The 24040-nt window shown below is 42.3% G+C and overlaps 2 protein-coding genes across 6 annotated transcripts in view; both read right to left on the bottom strand.

Moving 5' to 3' along the window:
- Positions 1 to 24040, bottom strand: part of hoxb3a (homeobox B3a) — a 52672-nt gene that overhangs the window by 27055 nt on the left and 1577 nt on the right. For 3 of the 5 annotated variants that reach the window (XR_003841003.1, XM_029507858.1, XM_029507849.1), the window contains exon 2: positions 13933 to 14275. The gene's annotated coding sequence lies outside the window, so the exon portion shown is untranslated. Of the gene's footprint in view, positions 1 to 4212; positions 4340 to 13932; positions 14276 to 24040 lie in introns of those variants that run through there. The other 2 variants (XM_029507853.1, XM_029507859.1) reach the window with 2 other exon arrangements.
- hoxb4a (homeobox B4a) lies at positions 15955 to 20156 on the bottom strand. The gene is made up of 2 exons (XM_029507861.1): positions 19224 to 20156; positions 15955 to 17895 (listed from the first exon to the last, which is right to left on the bottom strand). The coding sequence occupies exons 1-2, from the start codon at positions 19681 to 19683 to the stop codon at positions 17594 to 17596; spliced, it is 762 nt and encodes a 253-aa protein (XP_029363721.1). The 5' UTR covers positions 19684 to 20156; the 3' UTR covers positions 15955 to 17593.

A 24040-nucleotide genomic window follows, 5' to 3' on the forward strand; every position in this document is an offset into this window, starting at 1 on the left:
GATAATTATGCATTAGCACGAGCACTCTTATTGATGTATCATCACCGCGAGAGGCGAGAAAAAGCTTCGCTGGGATAACTGAATACTGGACATCTGCAGCCTGTAAGATAAGGTTATTAATTCTACAGGTTAAATTCTAAAAAAGTATTATTATTATTATTATTATTATTATTATTATTATTATTATTATTATTATTATTGTTGTTGTTGTTATTATTATTATCATTATTAGTATTAGTGGTAGTAATAATAATAATAATCATACATTTTATATATATTTATGTTAATCGTGTGATAAGCATTAATAACAGATCAAATATTCCTCCAGATTGGCTTATTTAAAATCGTTCATATTAGCTGAACATTATTTCCCCTTTACTTAAATCTTTGGCTTGTTAATGTCCAGCAACAGATTTATGAGGCAGTGTACTTCTCTGATTTGTGTTCGGCTGTTTCCGAATAATCCCTGCTCTAGTTGGACTCCTGCTTCCTTCCTTTTCACTTTAAATCGGCGAGAAATTAAACCTGTTTAGTCTTTGAGTGACTATTATAGATGTTAAGCCTGGCTGTCAAATTATCTCAGATGAGTTTTATTAGTTAGATAAGGGTGAAGTGGAGCAAAATGAACAAGTCTCATGGATGATTTTATTATGTTTATTGAACATTGTCTCTCTGCTTTCGGCCTGCTACAATATTTAGATCAGTGGAGGACACGCGCTTCAATGTGATGACCGCACAAAACATTTGATATATATTCTCTTGTGGCCACATATGTTTAAAATAGGATATAACTAAATAACTAAAGCAATGAAGATGACAATATGGCCGCCATGGCAGTGGTGAGTAGGAATATGCGCCTTGTGTGAAGAAAGCTTTGTGTGCTTCTTCCAGACGCGTGGGTTAGATTCGACCTTGTATTTGACCACTCGCACAAATGTCCATTCTCTTGTTTTCAGCATCTTAGTGTTCTATTCTACGCAAAGAGAGAACCTCAACAACAGAGAGAGTGAGAGACTACAGAGCAGAATGGTCTGCATTTACTCTTGGGTTAATAACTAGACTTCATCTGGTTTTAAAGGGGCCAATCTATTGATCGATCAAACAATAAATTAGAAGCCTTTTCTTTCTTTACTGATTTTGCATGACATTTTATAAATAAAGCGCGATTGAAGAAGGTGATATTAAAATCTTCCTTCCAATGATTCCCCTCCAGTGAGCAACTTCATACGAAAAATATGCAAGACTTAACAGTGACCCGTGTTATAATCGGCCTCCTTTTTTCTACTGACGTCACATAGAGAGGGTAATGCTTCCCGTGAAGAGGGCTTCGGTGTAAACATTCATTCAACCTTCATATATTGGTGTTGTTGTCACAACAGCTGGGGGATTCTTTGACGACATTCCAGTAACACATTACCGCCACCACCCTATGTGTGACAAACACACTTCTACACAGCTGGAATCTCAACTGCAGGCTAAAACAGCAGCTATAGGTACATGTGTATTTAGTGAGCTGTTAACACGGAGAGGCCTCACATCGGCTAGTATCCTGCTCCTGCAGCAGCAGATATAATGAATGTCAGGCCGGCATCGATATCATTTCTCAACACCGTTTCAAATATTTGAACTATTTCAGCTGGGTTTGATGTTGACCTATCTCGCCAGACAAAACACACTTGAAGAGTGGACACATGCCTGGAATAAGATAAGATGCACCCCCTATTCTCTACATTTAGACTCAGGAGTGTTTCAATGTTATAGTAACGTGTGATTTTAGACCAAGTGTGCTTCCCTCTAAACATTCACCTCGGTTCCAACCTTCCTTTGGTGTGTTTGTTAGCAGCAGGCGGCCCTATGCTTCCATGTCACCCAAATTAGATATGAGTTCGAAATATATAAATATATATGAAAAAATCCTGTCACTCCCCTTGCTCTCTCTACCCATATGTCTCTCTGTCCACAGAAATGAGCCGTCATATTGTTTTTGACAGAGCGGCGGACAGAAGAAATACCCATTTTGAAAAGCATTGCCTTTTCTTCCTTCTGCAATTACTATGTGATAGGAAGCCGCGCAGCCGCTCTAATTTGGTTACACTAAGGTTTACACTGATAGAGATGGTCGGAGAGGGAGGGAGACGAGCCGGCGGGTGCAGGGTGGGGGGAGTGGAAGACCCCAGTAAAAGAATTGTTCAATATACGACCATCCATCCAACTGTCTGTATAAGATACACCTCATTATATTATTATTATTATTATTATTATTATTATTATTATTATTATTATTATTATTATTATTATTATTATTGTTGTTGTTGTTGTTGTTGTTGTCGTCGTCGTTATTAAAGAGCTTATCGTTGGATTATTTGTTGAGAATTATGTTTCGGAAGCTGATGTTGTGTTTATGTAATAAATTTTACTGATGCTGAGTTCACTGTTTCTTTGCACTGTGCATATATTACCAGCTGGCTCCACACACATACAACACACACACAAGCGTCATCTACTACAGTGAGTTATGAGGTTAGCCGATGAAATTACATTTACTCCAGTCCACCCCCTCAGCCCATCCTACCTTCTACTGCCAATGGGAATGACTAAAAATACCACAACCAATTCACTGTGTTCACTACGTTTGATTTTCTGTAGCGGAAGAATGTAAATAAGAAAACATAAGAACATTTGATATAGGACGTGAGAATATAAACACGTAGGGGAAAATTCACCCTCGCTCTGCATCTTCTTTTCCTTACCACATTAAAAGAAAAGGAGAAAAGGTCTGATTCAGGGCGAGGGCTTTGAGCTAAAGCAGAGCCGCTGAGTGCTGACATGAATAATGGCACCCAGATCCATTCCAACAAGCATCACAAAAGAAGAAGAAGAAGAAGAAGAAGAAGAAAAAAAAGCACATAGAAAGAAGACAATTTCTTTCTACGTGAAAGAAAACACAAATTCTAAAAAATAAAGTTAGTCTGAATTTCTACTTTAAGTGAACTTGATTTTCTGGCGCTTTTAATACAATCATCTGAATGTAAAGTCCAAAGCCAAGATGAGCGGTTTAATGATGCATCTAAGTCATAGCCAGGCCCCGACTGTGTCTGCAGAAGGCATGGACTCAAACTGGCGTCACGGAGCTGCTCATCCTGGCTACCTGAGTTGAGCTTGGACTCGCTCATACAAGCTGCTCAAATAGAGCAGCTTTCACTGACCGCGAGGTTCTTTTATGAGATTTCATGGTGGCCAAGGTGGACCCGATGAGCCGGATTTAAACAAATCTCCCTTTAATTGGTCGCAGCAGTAATTCAAGACCCGGAGTTGCAGCCAGCAACTTGTCATACTTAGCAGAAAAAAGCAAAACGCCCCCAGTTACAATCAAGTATAAAAAAACGGGGGCGTATGTGTGTGTGTGTGTGTGTGTGTGTGTGTGTGTGTGTGTGTGTGTGTGTGAAGGCATCAAGGAAGAGAGCAGCAGATTCAGAAGAGGAAGAGAGCGAGGCAGAAGACAGAGCCGGGACTGTGAAAGAGGAGAACCGACAGACCTATTCCTCTTCTCCTTCTTCTTCCTAGTTCCGGTGCATCATCGGTCCATCAACCGTAATTTTTTCCCACCGTCTTCCCACAGCGGAGGAAAAACATGATTTATCGCGGGCCCCACCATAAACAACAGCACTACCTCACAAACACACAATGGCAGCCACGGCCGCACGCTGACACCCTGTCTCACTATAAATCAACAGAAGGAGCTAGCTGGGGAAAAAGAAGTGAGACAGAGAGAGGGAAAGAGAGAGGGAGGGAGAGGGATAGACAGAGTCAGGCATATAGAGAGAGATGTAGAGACAGACAGGAGGTGATGGGAGAAAGATGGAGAATAATATCCAAGTGCTTCTTTAACTATAAACAGCCATCGGCTAACACATTGCATTGCCCCGGCTCCCTCTCCAACTATCTCCCTCCCACTCTCTCTCTCGGCTCGGCTGCTAGGCTTCCAACCTATAAACAATGGCTGATGATGATGGGTGGGGGGTCATGTGTAAACAACACCACAGCAACATGCAGGATGAGAAAACACGAAAGATTGGTATTTTGGGGGAATATTTACCGCGACGTTAAAATGATTCAATGAGAGGGACTTGGGCGAAGGCAGCGCGGCAACGAAGATGAGGAAGAAGATGTGTGGTTTCCCCCATGCAGTACCCTTCCTTCCGCAATACTCACGGTGTCCACAGCGACCCGCAAGACGCACGCCCGTCCAAATTTGTTTTATTGCAGCCTCCTTCTCTCTTTTCTCTTCCCCTCTCTCTCTCTCTCTCTGTTGGCGTTCCTCAGTGTCTCCTCTTCTCCCCCTTCTCTCTCTCTTTTTTTCTCTCTCTCTCCCCCTCTCTTCGCTGCCATGGGGGGGGGTGTATTTTTTTTTAAAGACAGTTGAATTTTCCACGTCACACACACACACACACACACACACACACACACACACACACTGGAGGAGCACCATGCCTTACTATTATATCCCGGACGAATACATTTCTATTCTTTATCCTCTGCAATAATTATTTAATGAATCACGTGACACGCTGGTCGGGGGTAGGGGGTGTGGGGTATTTGTGTGTGTTGGGGGGGGGTCTTAGTTTAGGGGGAACGGATCAGGACCCGGGCGTGCAGACAGGGGTTCGGCGTGATGGAGTTACATAAATAAAGATAAAACAGTGAAAGAAGTTGTTCTCACCTCTCAGCTGCTCTTATGGAGTGTGGGAATGTGAGCTGTGTGTTAATGCTGTATACTGTGGGGTAACGTAGGGGAATCTCCAAAAGAGAGATAAAAGATGATTGTCACCAAGTATGTTCTTTTTAAAAATGACTGCATGCCGCAGATTCTGTCTTCGTTATCCCTCAATGTCACCTCCTCCTCAGCTCAGGGGATCCCGGACCTGACATTGTCCCGTCTTATATCACAGCGGATCTGTTTCCAGCAAAGGGAAATATTCGATTGTGACGGTGCTCATTTATTTCTCACGTCCAAAAATAAATATTTAAAAGAAACACCGACTCCAGCCAAGCGAGTCAATGGCAACGAATAACCCCCAAATTGCTTAAATATGATTATAATTCATCGAAATGAAGCAGACCAGGCCTCCACGTCTGAGTGAAAATTTTGATCAGGCGCTAATATTTAATTTTGACTGAATTATCCAAATGGCACTTTATTTATCCTAAGAACAAGTTTTTCTTGTGGCTATAGCTCAAACTGTAATTCATTTAAAGAAGGAGCCATTTATTTAAGAAGCGGAGGACGGACAGACAAGGAGCGTGAGAGCTGCCACAAACAGATAGAGACAAACAGAAACACTGATAAAAAAAGATGAAGAAGAAGGAGAGAGGGTGAGAGTGAGATTAATGAAGAAACAAACGAGGAGACCAAAAAATCCCCGTCGTGAGGCCGTGCGGGGCAATAACAATAGCCCGGAATCCTTTGGTGCACCGCGTCTCCCTGTTCCAGGGTTCGAGCCTAAAGCAGAACAATGGAGCTCGAGACTCCAAGAAAATAATGCCGGGGCAGATCTGGCTGCCGAGGGACGAACAAGAAAGACTTCAAGGTCAAACAATGGGCCGCAGCGGCTTCAGGACTCTTCCTCATAGAGAATTTAGAACCCCCATGCCTCCAGGTAAACATGATCCTCTTTCACTCGGCGAGCTGCCGCAGTCTTCATCAGTGTGTCGTTAAAACCAAAGCCATTTTCTCTTCCTATTTTATCCAGCCAGTCTGATACAATTGCGGATCTAGATAAATAGTTTAATATCGAATGTAATTAGTCAGAACTTCTTGCTGGTGAAATCAGAAACCACTTTAGAGTTGGTTCTAAAAATATATCCTAATTCCCCGATGACAAAGGGAAAAAAATAATTATCAAGAAGGAAACAAATGTAGCTCTAAATGGATTATCAGTGAAACGGTGTGATGCTCGTTTATTTATTACTTGTTTTGTGCAGTAAAAACGCAAATATAACTCCTTTGAACTTGCATTCTGAGCACCGCGGCGGTTCCCTGAGATTTTTGCCAAAAGATTGAAATCAAACATTTGCGGCGGTGATGATGACGTCTATAATGACGGCCATAAATTATGGCAATCACAGTGTGAAACAACAGCTAAGATAAGTCGCAGCGGAGACCTGGACCGGTGTGACAACAGCATTGCGAATCAGCGCCATAAACTTGGCACAGCCACAGAAACACAGCGGTTTCAGAAGCATAAACGCACCGGCTGTGTGGAGCAAGAGCTGGAGGAGTGTGACCCTGCAGCTTCACCAGAGTCTGATCCCAAAGCTTATGGCTATTACACAGTATACCGCCAAGAGAACAAAAAACGTAATCCTTCACAATTATTGTTGCAATTATTTTAATATCCTAAAAACAAAAGGACTAGTCACTCACGTGATACGGCGGGTTGTGTAACCAAAATGTTATTTCAACATGTATTATATAAAAGCCAGCAGGCTAATTGAAGTGATGTTGGAGTTCTGTGCGATCACGGGGGTCTCTGGTTCCATGATGGATTAGGACAGGTAAATTCTTCCTCCTCGTTAATGATTAACAAGGCTTTGAATAAAAAGAGAGAAACTGAAAATGTCTCTTTGTTAAGATGTAGAATGGCCGTAAAATTAAAGTGTCCAAGGCGTGATGAAGTGGTATCGTATTACATCACAAAAGGTTGTATAATAATAATAATAATAATAATAATAATAATAATAAATTATGATGATGATGTTGTGTCCATTTCTAGTATTAATATTAAGGATGCAAACTGATCTGAGAAAAAGATATGGCCATAGATTGATTTACTGAGCCTCAACATCTTTGCGCCTTTTACTGCAGCTCGTAAATCTGTTTGAGAAGGCAGCGTGCGCGTGTCAGCTTCTTGAAATATATTCCTCTGCTGTGAGAGACATGAGGTATTTCCCCGTCCCGGAGCTGCACCCTCTGTCTCGACACCCCCGGCGTCTCGCCTCTAAACTTGAAGGGCCAATCAAAATCAATAGCCAATAACATTTGGACAATTAAGTTTTGTTTTGTTTTTTGTATTGTTTCCCCTTTGAACTGGATATCCAGCTTGTTTTTAAATTGCTGGCCCTTGTAAATAGGAAATACCGATCTTTTTAAGAAGCTGTTGTCAGACATGTCAGAACATTGCCATGTCTAATGGCTGAGAAGAGTTGGAAGTGTCATTGTTTAATTTATAAAAGCTAGTGGAGAGCGTGCTGAATTACAGTGCAAATCAATGACACTTGATATGTTTTACATTTAGAAATTTAGACCGGTTATTGACTGATTATAAACCTTAGACTTACAACAACATGACCCAGAGCCCCTGGATGTGTTCCATCACGCAGGCACAATGTTTTATCTCATACACGTCCATGTCGTTGTAGAATTAATCGAAAGTGTAATTTAATGCAAATTATAAATTAACAGTGGGTTCGTGTTAAAATAAATATTTTTGCTAAATATTTTTCATTTGCATTCACCTACATTCAACCTGATGAGTTTTACACTGGCTGAGGGATGATGGGCATCGAACAAGATGAGGGACAAACATCCGTGATATGTTGGGGCGAATCTTGAAATTTCCTTTGGCTACAGACTGTTTTTCTTTTCTTCCTTTTTAAAATTTAAATGATCTGAAGATTTAAAAAAAATCACACTGTCCTCATGAGTGTGATGTTTTTTCCGTTTGTTAAAATATATTTATCAGCAGGGAAATCACTCGTCGCATTGCTAAATATAATCCACTGACCAGCTATGTTGGACATATCTTTGTGTCTCAGGTTGTTATTATCACACAGGAGCTAGGGTCTTTGTCATTTAGGTATTGATAAGTGAAAGGTAACGAGGGGCACCGAGCTTCTTTTATGCGGTGGTATGAATAAACTCGCCTAATGACCCGCCATTACTAGGGCAGGCCACGGAAGCCGATTTATCATTCATATCTAATGGATATGAGCTCTGCTGTAACAAACAACTGCGGAATCACTGACAGAGTCCTACGCAGCAGCCTCAGTCTCAAATGAAGGCAGCTCAGAGAAAAGCAGTCTTTATGGGCAAGTGTCTGATTTATGTATCAGGCGTTTGCATTTATTGTTATTTCATCGGCGATAAGATGCCATCATGCTTAATATAGCTGAAGCGTTTTTGTTGAAGTTATCCTCCTACAGATTAGAGATTAAGAAATGCGGGAAATGAATTATTGTATTAAAAAACCATGTTTTTTTTTTCCAGGGCAGAGCAGACGGTGGGCAGTAATACATTTAGATGTAGACATGGAGTTCAATAACAGATAAATCGAGAGCACGTGAGCACGTTCTCGTTGTATGAGGATCCTAGTTTGTTAAATTAAAAAGTAGGATAAATTTTTAAAATTAACTACATTGTGCATTGAATAACTTGGTCACCAGGAATTCACTCTTTAATACTTAATACACGTCTACTTTTAAATGGCTCACCCTAACCCTCTCTCTCTCTCACACACACACACACACACACACACACACAGAAGATGCAGTAGGAAAAGCCTGGCAGCCATATATCTCCAGTGACGACCTCCTCCTGCAGCCCGCGCGCCTCCATGACCTCTTCGGCTCCTTGCGTTCTCCAAAATAATAAATTTCTCGGCAAAGCGGCTGCAACAAGTCCAAGGAAAGAAAAAGGCACGCAGAGCGATTTGTCTGGTAATTAGCGAACAACTGCGGGACTCCCAGGCCAGAGAGAGAGAGTTGGTGTAACTGCTTTTTTGATACTATATGATACTATACTCTGTGGTGTTCACTGAACCTGCAAACACTAAAATGTAGTTGATGCCTGAGAGAGCCAGTGCATGCCTAGCAGTCTGCATTTGTGCGTGTGATGCCTGCTGGTTCCTGTGTAAAGCTGGGGTTGAAACATAGGCCCATCAGCTGGTTTGAAGGCTCCAAACATCTAGGTGACAGCAAACTGCAAAACAGGAGCAGTTTATCTGAAAACTACAGGTCAGAGAGCTGGCTCACAGCTGCCTGCCAGCTGGACTCCCGCTGCATCATGCTTTTATTTCACAGTTATTGAACTGCTAATCCTACAGAGTTTACCAAACCAAATCTCCTTTTAGAAGGAGAAAGCATCAGGATGAGTCGTAAAGTTACAGAAAAAACAACATTCAGAGCCAGAAACAGACTTCATATTACTATCTCATCATCTACTTTCACTAAGAACACAGTTGGCTTCTGTGCATCAGTAGAGCAGCAGGGTTTTTAATTTAACAATAGTGTTTTTAATGAACCTGTGTGAGCTCAGAGCAGAAATTAGATTTACTCCATTCAAGGTTTCAGGCTGAGAAACTTTACAAATTACTGTATTGCTTTTCTGTATAAATCACTTTGGTGTAAAGCTGTGGCATTGACACTTGAACTTTTCATTTCCATGGGTAAGCAACACACTGCCACTTCACCTGAGTGCAATGTTTCGCAGTAAAACCATTTTGTTTGCTGTCTCCAAGTATATATAATGCATATCTTGGAATATATACGTATTTTTGTTTTGCTTCTAAACCGGCACCATCTCCTCTTGTTCTACAGACCAACTATTAGAAAACATGCCATGCAAAACCTTTTGCAGGATGACTAACTGCATGTGTATTTTAGGTCCTCTTACTCCTGATGTAGAATATGAGTTACAACGCAGAGACAAGGTCACCCTTACTTAAATCTAATGAGTTGTCGAAACCTGTCCACGGAAGCATGACGCATATCCACCATACCTGAGCTACAGTCAGAAAGGCTGAATGTGTTTATTTTTGGGGAACATCACGAGAACGTGTTTGTACTATCTCGAGTTTTGGTGTAAAATTCTTCCTGCTCTTAAACCTGCAGAAGCTGCTTTTTAAAATATGTTGTTCTTCAATACAAACACAAAATATAAAGTGAATACAAGGGCAAAATACATAAACATATCAGGCTTTGTAGTCTGCTGTCTACTACTATTGTCAGGGTAGAGTTGGATTCCTCCAACAACCATATAGGTTTTCTGTCTCTGTGACTGTTTCCTGAACTAACAAACTACAGTGTATGGCAGATGCAAGACTCATGCACAAAAATGGCTTGGTTTCTAAAAATACTGTCGCACTTCTTTATGTTTGAGGGCCTTTTTTTGTCATGGTCACATAGTAAAAAACACAATAAAGCTTGTTGGTAGCCATGGTCAAAATTTCCTGTGTCATGGAGCATTTTAATTACAGTCAAATGGGCTCTTCCTAATGGATACTTTGTGGTACTTTGAGCGAAATTATTTGAGTGTTATAGAAGTAACAAACATGTTATCATACACAGGCACGTGGCAAGGACATACAATGTCCAAGTGTCTGGCTTCAATGTCCAACTATTTCTCCACTCTAGTTCTGGCGCAAATGTTGTAGAACTGCAACACCATGGATTACTTTCTATTCTTTCACAGTTATGTTTTTGTGTGACTCAGTCTGGATTTTCTGTTTTATTTCCCATTTTGTGTGTTTCCCACTTGTTCAATTGCCTGCCCCACTCAAACTCGTGTCACCTGTTCACTGCTACTCTTGCCTTTCTCGTTTATTCGGTCTCTTTCTTTATCAGAGCAGTGTCAGTTTCTGGTTCTGCTTCCTTCATGTCATCCATACAGAGAATCCTGTTTTTCTTCCTGCCTGTTTCCTGTTCATTTTTCCTGATTTAGTTCCCCCTTATTTTGCCTTTTAGTTCTAGATCTTCTTACTTTGATACTATTTGTGTGAATGATCTGCTGCATCTATCCCAGCCAGCCCTAAGATATATGGAGTCAGAGCAAGGAGAAGGAAGATTTGGAAATTTTTTTTGAATCCCCCTGTTGGCACAACACAGACTCAGCTGCCCAGCAACCCCAAGTCTCTGCTGTCCAGTACCACAATCAACACCCAGGTGGGGGTCAGGTCAAACTCTGATGTTCTGCCTTTACCTGTGTCATGAGTCATCCTGTCGGTTCATGAAAGGGCCTGACCAACAGTGGCTCCTGAGCTACAGTTCCTGATATTCATTCACCATCTCCTGATTTTCTAGTTGGCCTATATGACGCCAGTCCCTTCTCTTGAGTGGACAGTCTTGGTTGGCAGACTGCCAGTCCCCAGAAACAACCAACTAATTGTTGACTGAATCGGCTGACGTTGCCTGTCGCTGTCTGTCGCTGTCCGTCCCCTGCCCCAGTCATTTGCCTCCATTGTGTCTGGATATGTTCGTTGGGCAGTCCAGGTCCCCTGTTGATGGCCATCTACACTGGACTACAGTATCCTGCTCTCCATCTAGTGAGAGGCCACCTTCATCGTCACCCTCCAACTCTGCCTCCCGGTTCCAGCTTGACCTCTCCAGGAATCCTTTGTCCCTTCTCATTGGCTTCACCTGTCCACTGTTATCCTGCAGGCTGCCTTAGTCAAATCTTCTGTCTAAGATTCTGGTGGTTTTCCTTATTTCCCTGCCTGTTTCCTTTCAGGCTTTTCAGTTTCCTGACTATTTGTTGTTGTTGTTTTTTTTTTTTTCTCAAGACTCCACAAGGAATCCCGAAGTGAGAATAAATGCAATACATCAACTAGAGAGATAGTAGTTTCAGGGACTGGTGTGTGACTGGTGTGAATAAAGAATAGCCAGGAGTCAATGTGAAGAGATTTTAGCACTTAAAACCATGTTGTGGTTTCTGCTTTTTGCTGGTTGAAAAAAAAAGTGCTTTATCGTCTGAAAACCATATGCTTCACAAACACATTTAGGCGCCACTATGACAGCACAAAACACAAGTCACACACTTATTAAAGTGACTGAAATCCCCTTTAATGCACATCTCCCACATTATTCAGTCTGGCATCTTAGAATACTGACTGGATGCAAACAGAGCTTTACTGTTCAACAAGAAAAATGTAAACAAGGACTCATCAGTGTAAGAGACAAGAGGCTACATCAGTATGAGGCCTTAAAGCATACGGTGTAGGAACCATTTTATGGCAAAGGGGGAAAAGACTGGCCAGTATTTGCCACTGCTCCACTGATTAGTTAGTGGTCCCCAACACACGTTCCCTCTTTACAATAGGTCAAATTACCAGGCAGGAAAATGACCAGTATCTACAAACCCAACATTTGTCAACAACAGTTCACAGAGTCAAATGAACAGCAGTATACTCCAGTTTATTTTACTCATAGAGTACTGTGAATCATCTCAAAATGATGAGTGTGACATGGCTGGAAAAGGCCTGAATGTTAAAGCAGGCAGATTTCTAGCAGGCAATCATGAGGTGCAGGCTCTGTATACATTTCTGTCCAAATACTGCCCAACACCAGGCAGCTCTTATTTTCAGCCTAACAAACCCCTTTTCACCACATTATGATGCCTCACAGGATCCTGCATTATGAGTCATGGTTTTAAGTGAGACATGACACATCTGACTAGAAAGTATTCGAAATAAAGGTTTGGGCAAAATGCAAACATGCAAATAAGCAAAAAGACAATCAGTCTGTTACATTTCAGCGTCATCATCATTATCCCATTTCAGTTACAGGGAGCAATGGCCTGAAACTGACCCCTGACCAGGTGGTTGGCCTGTCTGTCTGTCTGTCTGTGAGCGTGAGAGAAGAGATATCGTCGCTGTGCCCCGGGGTTACAGTGCTCTGGACCCGGGTTGTTATGATTCAGTGGCCCCGGGCTCCGGAGGTCTGGGAATGTCCGAGGGAGCACAGGGTCCAGAAACCTTGCGAGGTCAAGGGAGACCGAGACTGGTGGGGGTTGGAATAGCGTGGGTTGGGAGGGTGGTGCCAGTGGACCTCATCGGTCAGAAAAACCTGTCCCCTGGTTGAACCCTCTGTGGTCGCAGCTTGGCCACTGCGCTGCTCTCTGCTCCAGCATGCCCATCGATTTTTCCCTCCTCCATCTCAGCGTCTCTGCCTTCCTCTTTACAACCACCGCTTGTATTTACACCATTTGTTTTTCTCTTCTCCACGCATCGCAACACATCATGGGCCGCGTCCTCAGGAGAGTCGCAGCCCCTCCACCAGAACCGCTGCCCTTTTATCTTTAATTAAGGCCGAATTGATTTCTGGTAGGTGGGGGGTCAAAGAGTAGTGAGTACGCTTCGCCGGGATGCTGCTGCTCGGCTCAGCAGATACCGGAGGCCTGAGCGCGCACGGCGACCTGCGATCGTTCGCAGTTCATTTGGGAAAGCCTTGGAAGATCGTTTGTTTTCCAGGCAAATTGTTTCGGAGCACAACCGAGAGAGTATCCATTAACCAGCGCTCACCCAGTTCTTTTAATTTCCCCCCCCCTTCTGCTGGGTGCCATATTATTCATATTCCCGCAGCAAGTGTCTGTAGCTTGTTTGCACCTGGCCAACACGCAACAGTATATCATTAAACTCTATAGGCCCAAACCACAGCAACATTTTATGAGCACGGAAACACAGCCAAGACGAAACGCGCAATGAGCTCCCTTTGGAAGAAGAATTATTCACACGAGAATTCTGCCATTTATTAGTAAGAGCATTTCTGAATCATCCCTGAGCTTTGTGCTGGTTGTCAAATAAAAGTGCACCATCAAATGAATCCGCACAGAAACAGATGCCTCCAAAGTGAGATAAGAAGTGACAAAACCGCAGAACGGCTGCGCCTAAACAGTTGCACAAACTCAGGAAAACCCAGAAAAGGCCACTACATAAAAAACACACATACTGCCACACACTGCAACAAAAACACGCTGCTCGAAGCAGTCCCTGCGCGAAAATCAAAGCCCCCACGGCAGTAAATGCCCCCTTCGCCTGACCTCGCCATATGCTCACGGGGGCAATAAAACCATAAAAAGCCGGCTCGCTGACATTTACTATGTCCTGCACTGAGGAGCCAAAACAGAGAAGAGACAGAAGACAAAATTCACAGGCCTCTTACCTTAGACGCCACCTCTCCCTGCGACCACTGGGCCATCTTCTTCAGCGCCGCGAAGACTCTGACTGGTTTGTTGCGGTTTCTTTGGAGGGATTTTTCTTCTTTCAAATGAAAGAGAAAAAGTTTTCTCTTGTGGTAGGATACTTTTGGGGTGTAAAAATAGCTTGCTGATGCGTACAAAAGGGAGGTGTGTTTATGAGTGTTTATGTGTGTGTAAGGAGGGGGTGTATGTGTGGAGGGGAGGGGGGGGGGGGTCTTCCAAGACGTCTTCTTTTTCTTCTCCTCTGTCTGTCTGTGTTGCTTGCCCTCTGTATCTCCTGGCAGAAGGGGTCTTGTGTATGGCTGTCTGGTGACAATAAAGAAGAAGAAGAAGAAGTGTTAAAAGAAGAACACGTGATTAATGATTTTCTTGTATAATTCTCGCATTTTTCTTGAGGTGCCGTCCCCCTCTTGCCCTGTCTAGAAAATAATGGCTGTGAACTTTTTCAGAGAGGTGGTGATGAGGAAAGGAGGGGGCCATTCTTACAAAACTCTGAACCCATTCACAGAAGCAGCAGAAGGCCCCGGCTGATAAAGGTGGCTAAAAAGAAGCAGGCTGCTTTGGTGGATTTTATTGTGCGAGTTGTCACTCGGAAAATCATTTATTTCAACTCTGGCTGGGAATATTCAGCAGCTCAGGGAGGCACAAATGTGAGCACATATAGGGCATTCGCTGTGTGGCAGACAAATATAGTTTTTCCTATGAGGAGAAGTTTATTTAATATATATTTTCCTCAATACATATAAATTACTATAAATTACCATTGTATATATGTGGTGTTAAAGTAATTTACTGATAATCATCATTGTCTTTTTGTGTTTAAAATTTCAATAGGACTTCCTGGAATAATGTAAATGGAATAAATAAAAATACCCAGTCTTTATGTGTAAGAGTTTACGCATTTTGACGCAGTGTCTATGTCTGTTTGGGGTATAGTTTGATAGGGAGGCGGGTTTTGCTGGAGAAGCCTTTCATGAATAGGAAGAAAACAGATAAATGGGCAGAGGGAGTCTCTGTGGCAACAAGCCCAGGGAGAAATCAACCAACAAGTAATAGGGAATCTTCTCTGGGCCGAAAAATACGAACGGACCAATTTGGGGGGCACAGTTTTTTTGTTTAAAGTTCATCGAGAGGAATGCCATTTTCTCGTTCTCCCCCCTCTTGCTCTATATTTTTCGATACCTGCTCTAAGAAAAGAAAATGAAAATTAATACAGGAGCCGCGCCTCACAAAAGAAGCCATTCGTCTTGTTGATTATCTATTTGCTTGTCAGGGTTTGAGGTATGGCGGCGGCCTGCTCCCTTTTTGTAATGTATAAAAAAATAAAACACACATGCGCGCATAGCACCGCTCCACAAAACAACCAAAGGGAGAAACTGAGCAAAAATTATTCCTATTAAGGCATTAAAAGACCACGAACCGAGATAGGGTTTATATATATATATATATATATATATATATATATATATGTGTTTTTTTGTTGTATTTTTTTTAAATCTTACAACCAGAAAAAGAAGGGACGGGGATGTCCCACACTGGGACCGGTGCATGTGAGTCTGAGCAGCCGTTAAATTAAAGGGAGAATGGGAGTGAAACTGGGGGACGTTCTGTGATTTAAAACGAGATTACAAGACGTAATGTACCAGGATTAGTCAGAGCTGAGGAAAGATTAATCATCTGCGGGCCCCCGATTTCTCAAATCAGGCTGCTTTGCGTTTTTAGGCAAAACCAACAATGGAATCGAAATTATTTATTGTTGTGTGGTCACGAGGAAGAATGTGCAAGTTCAATTAAAAAAGTCTCCTGCAAGATAGGAGCCAAGAAAAGCACTGATGCTTTTGGTGAAGCAAAGAGGAAGTAAGTCTTTGGAAGAAAAATAAATAAACATATAATTAACATAAGAACCTGTACTAAAATAGGTGACATTAGAAACCTAAGGCTCATTGTCGTCGTCATCGTCACCTGACAGAAGAAATGACAGAAAATGACGCTTCCACAGCCATTTATTTAAATTTCAATGGACTATTTACAAATAATAAGAAGGTAAGACACTGGGGTAGGCATGACCACAGAGAGGAGGAAATTACATACCGAGGAGGTAACACATGTCTAACAATATCATACATATCATATCATCATCATTGCCACCAGCAATAAGGATAGAAACTGATCTTTGGAATGTCAAAAAAAATGTGGGAAGACACAGCCGAATAAAAAGTGACATAAGGAAAAGACCAATGACAAAAAGGATGCTGCGTGAGGATCTGCGTAGAGGACTCAAGAGAAAAAAAAAAGAATCAACACTGTTCATACATGCAATGAAAAGCTCCGTACTCTTCTGAATGTCTCTTGCTAGAACAATTACTTATAGTTAAATATTTTTTTGTTTCACATACAGGAAATCAATAGCGTTTTTATGTATTGCAAGTAATAATAATTAATAGAATAATTTGTCACACAATTTAAAAAAATATAAAAGCTCGAAAAGCTGTCACTTCATTCAACGAGTAAAAGAAAATAAGATTATTAAAAAAAATAATATATAAGTATAGCTGAGGTAATAAGTAGTACCCTACGTAATATAGTGTTGTGTCTACCGTGTGTTCTGTTTTAATGATGAGTTCTGTTGTTCAGGAAGCTTTATAAACTCTTTTTGGTGGAAAAAAGCCTCAGATCGACGTTATTTCTTTTGAATCACCCTGTAAGTCTGTTTCCTCGGAGGACCGATGTCATCTTATATCTTTTTACAATCAACAATGGATTTAAAAATAGCTGGAATGAAAGCTAAAAGACCTACAAGTTCCTCATTAAACACAAGTGTCAGCGGTTAAAGTTAAACAGCGAGACAGGAAACTAGGGTTTGCTGTCATTCGGCATCGCAGGGGAGGTTATAGACAGTTATGAGCTCACGACGTGTGTGTTCGCGTGCGCGCGCGAGAGAGAGAACTTCTATGGAAGAAATGGGAGTTTAATTTTTTATTGCACGTGCTTGTGAGTGTTTGGGTGAGGGTGATCGGTAGCGGTTGAGAGAGAGAGGAGTAGATGGGGTGGGGCTGGAGGTACACCCGTTTGCTTTGTACCCGCAGAGTAAACATGACAAATGGGGCCCGAGTTTGGCATGATTAAAGATGAAAACAAGGCTCCATCTTCACAAAAAAAAGTTTAGGAAAGAAGAAAAAGAAACACACACATAATCGCTCGCACATTCTTTTAAGCCCACTATTCCGTCCCCTGACTGAGAGAGGAGAGAGTGTGTGAGAGAAATTAGTATAAAAAGAAAATATTAAAAAGCAAAGAAGCAGAGGGAGATCGACCGATCTATCGATGATCGATAGATAGATGGGAGCGAGGGGGCTTAAAATTAATATGTAACCGCCTCATTTTTCTTCTCTCCTCTTCGTCTGTTTTGATAATTTCTTTGTCATGAATGAGAAATCTCCCTTTCCACTTTCCGAAATCATATGATGTGTGTAACATCAGCTCAGATCAGGGCCAAGCGGGACAAAGACACCCTCCCTTCGACGTGTTACTCCGGTCCAAAGTGCAGGTTCCGGTGGTTACAGGGCGTTCAGTTAGGAGGAAAATGGAGGACACACGTCAAAGACAATGAGCCAGAGAACCGGGCTATAGTGGTCCGGTGGAGCGGTTCTGGGAGCCGGTTAGGGACTGGGAGTTTGTGTTGCTGTTTGTCCCAGAGCGGACCTTGGTGTTGGGCAGCTTGTGGTCCTTCTTCCATTTCATCCTCCGGTTCTGGAACCAGATCTTGATCTGCCGCTCGGACAGACACAGTGTGTGCGCTATCTCCACCCTGCGCCTGCGCGTCAGGTACCGGTTGTAATGGAACTCCTTCTCCAGCTCCAGAACCTGCTGGCGCGTGTAGGCCGTCCGAGACCGTTTCGGCTCACCGCCTGTGTAGTTTGAACTCACTGTGGGAGAAAAACAAACAAAAAAAAATCAACATGTTAAGAAAAAAATATATATTTTTGTTGTCATCATCTTACAATAATAATGTACGTGCTGATTAAAACGGATAACCGGCGGAAAAACTTCCAATAATATATATATATATATGCAGCGAAATAAAATCTGACCCGTGACTGAACCTGAAGAGTCGTCCAAACAAAACATTTTTCATTGGAAACGCAACTGCCACAGCTACTCTGAGCTTCGTTTCGCGGAAACGCAGCATTCTATTTACAATATATCAGGTGTCATTTGGGGCCCGGCGGCGGTGAGAGTCCAGCCGAAGCCTGGAGCTGGTGCCCGAATGTTGTGATTTGGGGGCAAATCGAGGCCAATGCTGCTTCTGAAGGTTAGAGAGCGCGCCGAGCATGACAGGACCGCCCCAAAATCCAAGGTCTGGGTGCCGAGCAGCTCCCTTTTCCTTTTTAATGGACAGACCGAGTGTGAGGACGGAGCCATTGTCTTGTATAAAGTGGTGGTGGTGGAGAGTAAACGTGATGGTGGGGGAGGGAGGGGGGGGGCGCGGGGCATGCGGGCGCTACATTCAACAATGATAGTTCCACACATTCCGACTCTACAACAGGACTGCATTTTTAGCTTCAACTCAACTGCTGCAGCGAAAACCAGACACGACTGCTCCCAAGAGTGCACGTGGTTTCTTACCGCGTGCAGGGGCCGCGTTACGGTGACTTTGCAAAGTGTTTTTTTGTCGCTGTGTGAATATTCGCTCCCCCATTATCCCCGCACACAACAGTCTATTATAGCATTACAGAGAAGCCGTAATAGAGTGGAGCTCCTCGGTACTACAGTGGTGTTTTACGGCCGACTCCATAAACATGAATATTTCAGCTGCCATAAAACTTTCCCTCCCCTGGAACAACGAGTGGGGAAGGAAGGCTCGGCAGAGTAAAGCACACCGTTTATACAACCCGACCACTTAAAATCAAATTACCAAAGCATAAAATCTAACTTATGGGCTCGGTCTGAGTTGTCATAAGGCGAGGTATTAGAGCAGACGAGCCCGAGATCGGACTTCAAAAGGCACCTCAGCTCGGAGGTGTAATAAAAATTTATGGAGGGTGTAATTATATTGGCCCTGCAAACAGACGATCGTAAATCTTGACCCAAGGGCTACTCTTCTACTTCTAACAGAAAACAGGGAGGGGAAGTCATAGATTCAGATGGTGGACATCTAGGTGACTGCATGGCTTTCAACCGCAGGCAGAAAGGCGCAGCGAGAGGGAGAGGGAGGGAGAGAGAGATAGAAAGAAAGTTTGCATGCAGCACTTACCGATGTTTACATGGACTTTCTTCATCCACGGGTAAACGACGGGGTCCTTTCGAGTGCTGGCAGGGGAAGAAGTGCTTTGGCTGTGGGGCGTTTGGCCGCAAGACGGAGGCGGAGGCGGGCTGGGTGTCACCGAGTCACAGCGGTGACTGTGCTCCGGCACTGGGGTAGTCTGCACCGCGGCCGGAGGAAGGACGTGACCCCTGGGGGACATGACCACCGAGGCGGGCTGCGCTGCGCGCTGGCAATTCGTGTAAGGCGGCTCGGCTCGCTGCTGGTGGTGTGGGTGGTGCTGATGATGATGGTAGATGGAGTCCGGTTGAAAGGCAGCAGGCTCCTGCCTCTGAGAGCTGTAATAGTCCGGAGAGTGGCTGGGCAGATAGTCACTCTGTGAGTATTCCTCGCAAGGTGGGAACTTCGGGTCCACATAGTTGGAGTTTATCAAATAGGAGCTCATTGCCATTAATTTCAATCTTTTTTGTGGAATTGTACCTACTCGGAAAATATATAACTAAAATTTATATCTCATCCCTTTACTCTTCGGTTATTCCTGCTCCGTTGAACCCTCCTACTTTTCTGTCAAGTGAACAAAGTTAAGAAGCCACGTGACGGCTGCCGGCCAATGGCAGGCCTCCGTGACAAACCCCGGATAAGGAAATAAGATTAAGCATACACTGAGCCACGCGCATTATCATATGGCCTCAGTTTGAGGGTATTCAGCCTTACAATAACCCCCGGCCCCCACGGCCCCCCTATTTCGTCTCTCTCCATATGCACCGTCCTCCCTGCACAGTCCAACTCTCCTCCACATGTCGGCACGCATGTCCGTCTAAGCCGGCAGAGAATCACAACAATAGCAACGCGCGTCCTAATACGCTGCATTCCGCTTTGGTCAAGGCCGCGCTGGACGTGCACGAGCACCAGAGGCGGCTCCTGTACAGATGTTTTCATCCGTCCTTAACAAAAACGAAAAAAGAGCCGAAAGAAAGCAGTAAAGGGGGAGTGGGTGGTTTAAAGTTGGCGGCTGCACCACCTCCTGTGTGTACATTGGGTGGTGTAGCGACATGTTTGACAAAGTTTTTTCCTTGTTCTTTGTAAATCGCTAATAACAGGGAGTGGGAGAGTGTCCTGACTCCGGCGCCACCCAGCAGCAGCAGCACAGTGTCAGAGATAAATCTGGCTTGTTTAGGATCGATAGAAAATTCATCAACTAATTCAGGTTACACAGTCTCCTAAATCACCAGCAGCCCTTTGCATTAGGAATGAAGGTCCAGCACCGTTTCCCTCTTTTTTTAAAAAACCCACGCTGTTCCAACAGGCGTTCTCCATGTCACTCCTCTTGCATGATAATTCTGCCCTAACGCACGCCCCCCCCCAAGTGCAGCTGCTTTTTGCCCTTGAGCTGTGAATTACTGAGCACTGTTACCCCGCTCTTTGTTTTTCGTCCTGTGGAGAACTTGTCTCACAATCTGCTGAAACCTCCTCAGCTCCGTTTTCCATTTTAATGTAAGTCACTTTCCCCCTGTTGTCAAACACACACCACCAGACACAACACCAAAACAACAAGGGCACAAGCTTCCACACTTCGATCCTTAGAGTGTCCAATATTTTCTCTTATAGGAGTTTATTAAAAAATAAAAATAAAAATCTTTTAACCACAGTTAAAGCCCACTGGTTGCAATTTCTTCTGGGTTCAACAGCATGACAACAAAGCAAAAATCACACAAACAGAAAAATACAAAAGAGTAGAACAGTAAAGGAGAAGCTGCTGTGAACCTTCTTTAGCTTATCATTGGCAAAATGTTGGAGATAATGGAGTTGATTGAGAAGTCCTTTGTTTCTAGAAATTTTAATGTATCATTTTGCAACAGAATGACTAAAAACAAAAAGTGCAATCCAAAGCTTGCAGTTGGTTTTTAAGATAGAAAATTATAAGCAGACGATAGACGGGCATTAAAGAATCATTCAAACAATAGACTTAATAAGACCTGCGAAAAATTAAATGGAATCTCCTTATATTTACAATGCTGATGAAGGTAGATGAAATTTCCAGCAACGACACATTTTTGTTCTCTGTTTTCTACCTTTAGTCAACTGCTATTCAAACGAATTGAGCGCACGTATAAAGCCAGGACTGAATAAAGTTGATGAAAATAGCTGCAGGCCTCTGCTGCCTGTATTGGATCCATCGCCGCCGTCGCGTATAAATCCACTATATACTCCCCTAGAAGCGAATTTGTGATTGCTTTAATGATTTGTACACAAATCCGGATCTACAGGGTAGATATAGAAGACAGTGGGTCTCTCTGGAGGCGCCCGTCCACACCATCCACAGACCTGTGCTGTTTTCATAAGAGTATTTTCATCAATCTGTACTGTCTCTGATCCCTGACCCCCCTGAGCGCTGCTGAGAAATGAAGTTATAAAGCTGAGACGTTTCCTGTAAATCGAGTACGACGACTAAACTGATAATCTGCCAAAATAAATAAATAAAGAAAGAAAGAAAAGTAAACATAGTCTCAACTTTTTAGAATGTTCACTTTTAGGCATCAGAAAGTCATGCGAATGTAGAAAAGAGTATCCCATCTTTCTCATTTTTTTTCATCCCAATGTAAATGAAACACGACGAAAAAAATGCTGACCGTTCAAAATAACAAAATAAAAAAATAAAAAAACAAATAGCCCGTTTTATTCCGACGTAATTCTGAAAACAGAAGCTGAAGCTTTAAAATCTCAATGGTAATGGCAAGAAAACATTATCAAAACAAATAATAATGATGATGATGGTGGACGTGATCGTGATAACAACAAAAATAATGATGAAAACAACAACAATAATAATTATAATAATAATGCGAAAAAGGCAGCTGCAGTCACTGGCCGTCCTAACGGAATATTAAAACAATTTAAGGAAATGAGAAATAAGGCTCTTGGCACAGGGAAACAGTGCCTAATCAAAAATAGTTCTGAATTATGTTATTGAAGAATGGATGCAGCAATGAATCCATGTCCCTTCATCCTCATGATGGTAAATGCCCTGTACGTTTAACGGAATAATAAAAAAAAGAAAACATGTATTTCGTTCCTTCTTTCTTAAGGCCGAGCTAAATAAAATTAAATGAAAAATGAAATGTGAAAAAAAAATCGTATAAACATGGTATATATCTATATATATAGGAATGTCATTACCTTATGTATATATATATATATATATATATATATATATATATATATATATATATATATGCACATAAGGTAATGGCGTATTTTTGAGCTCTTAATGTTTTTTCCTTATCACAATTTCTGCTCCTGCTGCTCCCACATTGATTTTATGCCACTGATTCGCCCTTTCTGCTTCAGGCAATATTGCTATTCTCCGTTTCCTTCAAAAGTTGCTCATACATCACCAGAGCTGTGTGTGACTCACTGTCACTAATCTTCTTCCACTACATCTAAATTTTTTGTACTAGTTTTATTTACTTCAAATACGGCACAACCCGGTGGTTCTTCATGCTATTATCTTCTCTTCTATTCTTCACAGGTGTGTGCATGTTTCACCTTGACCTCCCGCTTTGCTGCGGGTCATCTCAGGTATCTATCAACGTGTGTTGAGTCTGACTGCAGCACTTCCCCTCCCTCTGTCACTTTATCAGAAGCACTCATTCAGGTTATTGGGAGTGTTTCGCAGTTCTATCTCCAGACACATTCTGCTAAAATATGCAGAAGATCGAAAACAAATAAAATAAAATAAATAACAACAACAAATTGGTTTGCCTCTTTACCTAAAAAAAATATTTATAAATCCGAGCATATCGTTAAAACTTAAAAGACAATAAATGCTACGGTTTCTTATTAAATTTAATATTTTGATACAATTTGCGAACATATGCAGGTGTCTCTTCATTTTAATCAGGTAAATATGACGAACCTGAATCTGCAGACCACCTCATCAGTGAAGCGCTACACCTGAAAAACCTGGCCGGCCTGCTCTGAGAGCACAAGGGGAGCCGCTGCCTCAGGTCAAATCATCAGAGCAACTGTCACCCTACACTTGGATGACATGTAGTGGCACAGTGAGTGGAAAAAGGTCATTTCAACGTGACTTTTATCACGGATCAGTTCCGTTTACAGCTCAAACGGAGATGGAAGAAAGAGAGAGTAGGTATTTAAAAATAAAATAATAAATGTGCAAGCAGTGGAAGAAAGTGGAGGAAAATAAATAACTTTAAAGTGTCCCTCAGCTTCTTAACACAAACACAATAACTGGTGAAGAATACGCTGCTCTTTGCTTCTTCTCCCACTGCGGACCAGGATTAAACTTTTGTCAAAAGAATATTATTTCCAGCAAACACATACGGTAACATAAGATAAGATTTCACACTCGTAGCCCGTAGATTTAATCGATTAAAAGGGTCTAATAGTGGGAAAATAAACCTTTGTAAGTTCCTTAATCTTTTTATAACTAAAGCCCCCTACCAATAGAATGACTATACTTAGATTTTTGTGTTCATATATATCATATGTATTTGTATTTTTTATTTTTTTTACAATGAGCAGGCCTGCGCTGATGTAAAAGCACCTTCAGAAAATGAAAATTAACATATTGAAGGGTTAACAGCTTCATTATCTGCAGCCATCGGACTTGTCAATGCTCTGAAATATTAGCGATCTGAAAAAGCTGCAGGGACAACAACGAGAAGAGAAATGTGCTTTTAGCTCCTTTGTGCAGTTTGAAAAATAAGCCCCGGTTATTGTGATGCAAAGTAACGGACAGAGGCCTCTTCCTCCTTGTGGGCACGATTAATCTATCGGTGTTTTCT

This window comes from Echeneis naucrates, chromosome 8 (genome assembly GCF_900963305.1).
Source record: "Echeneis naucrates chromosome 8, fEcheNa1.1, whole genome shotgun sequence".
Taxonomy (NCBI): domain Eukaryota; kingdom Metazoa; phylum Chordata; class Actinopteri; order Carangiformes; family Echeneidae; genus Echeneis; species Echeneis naucrates.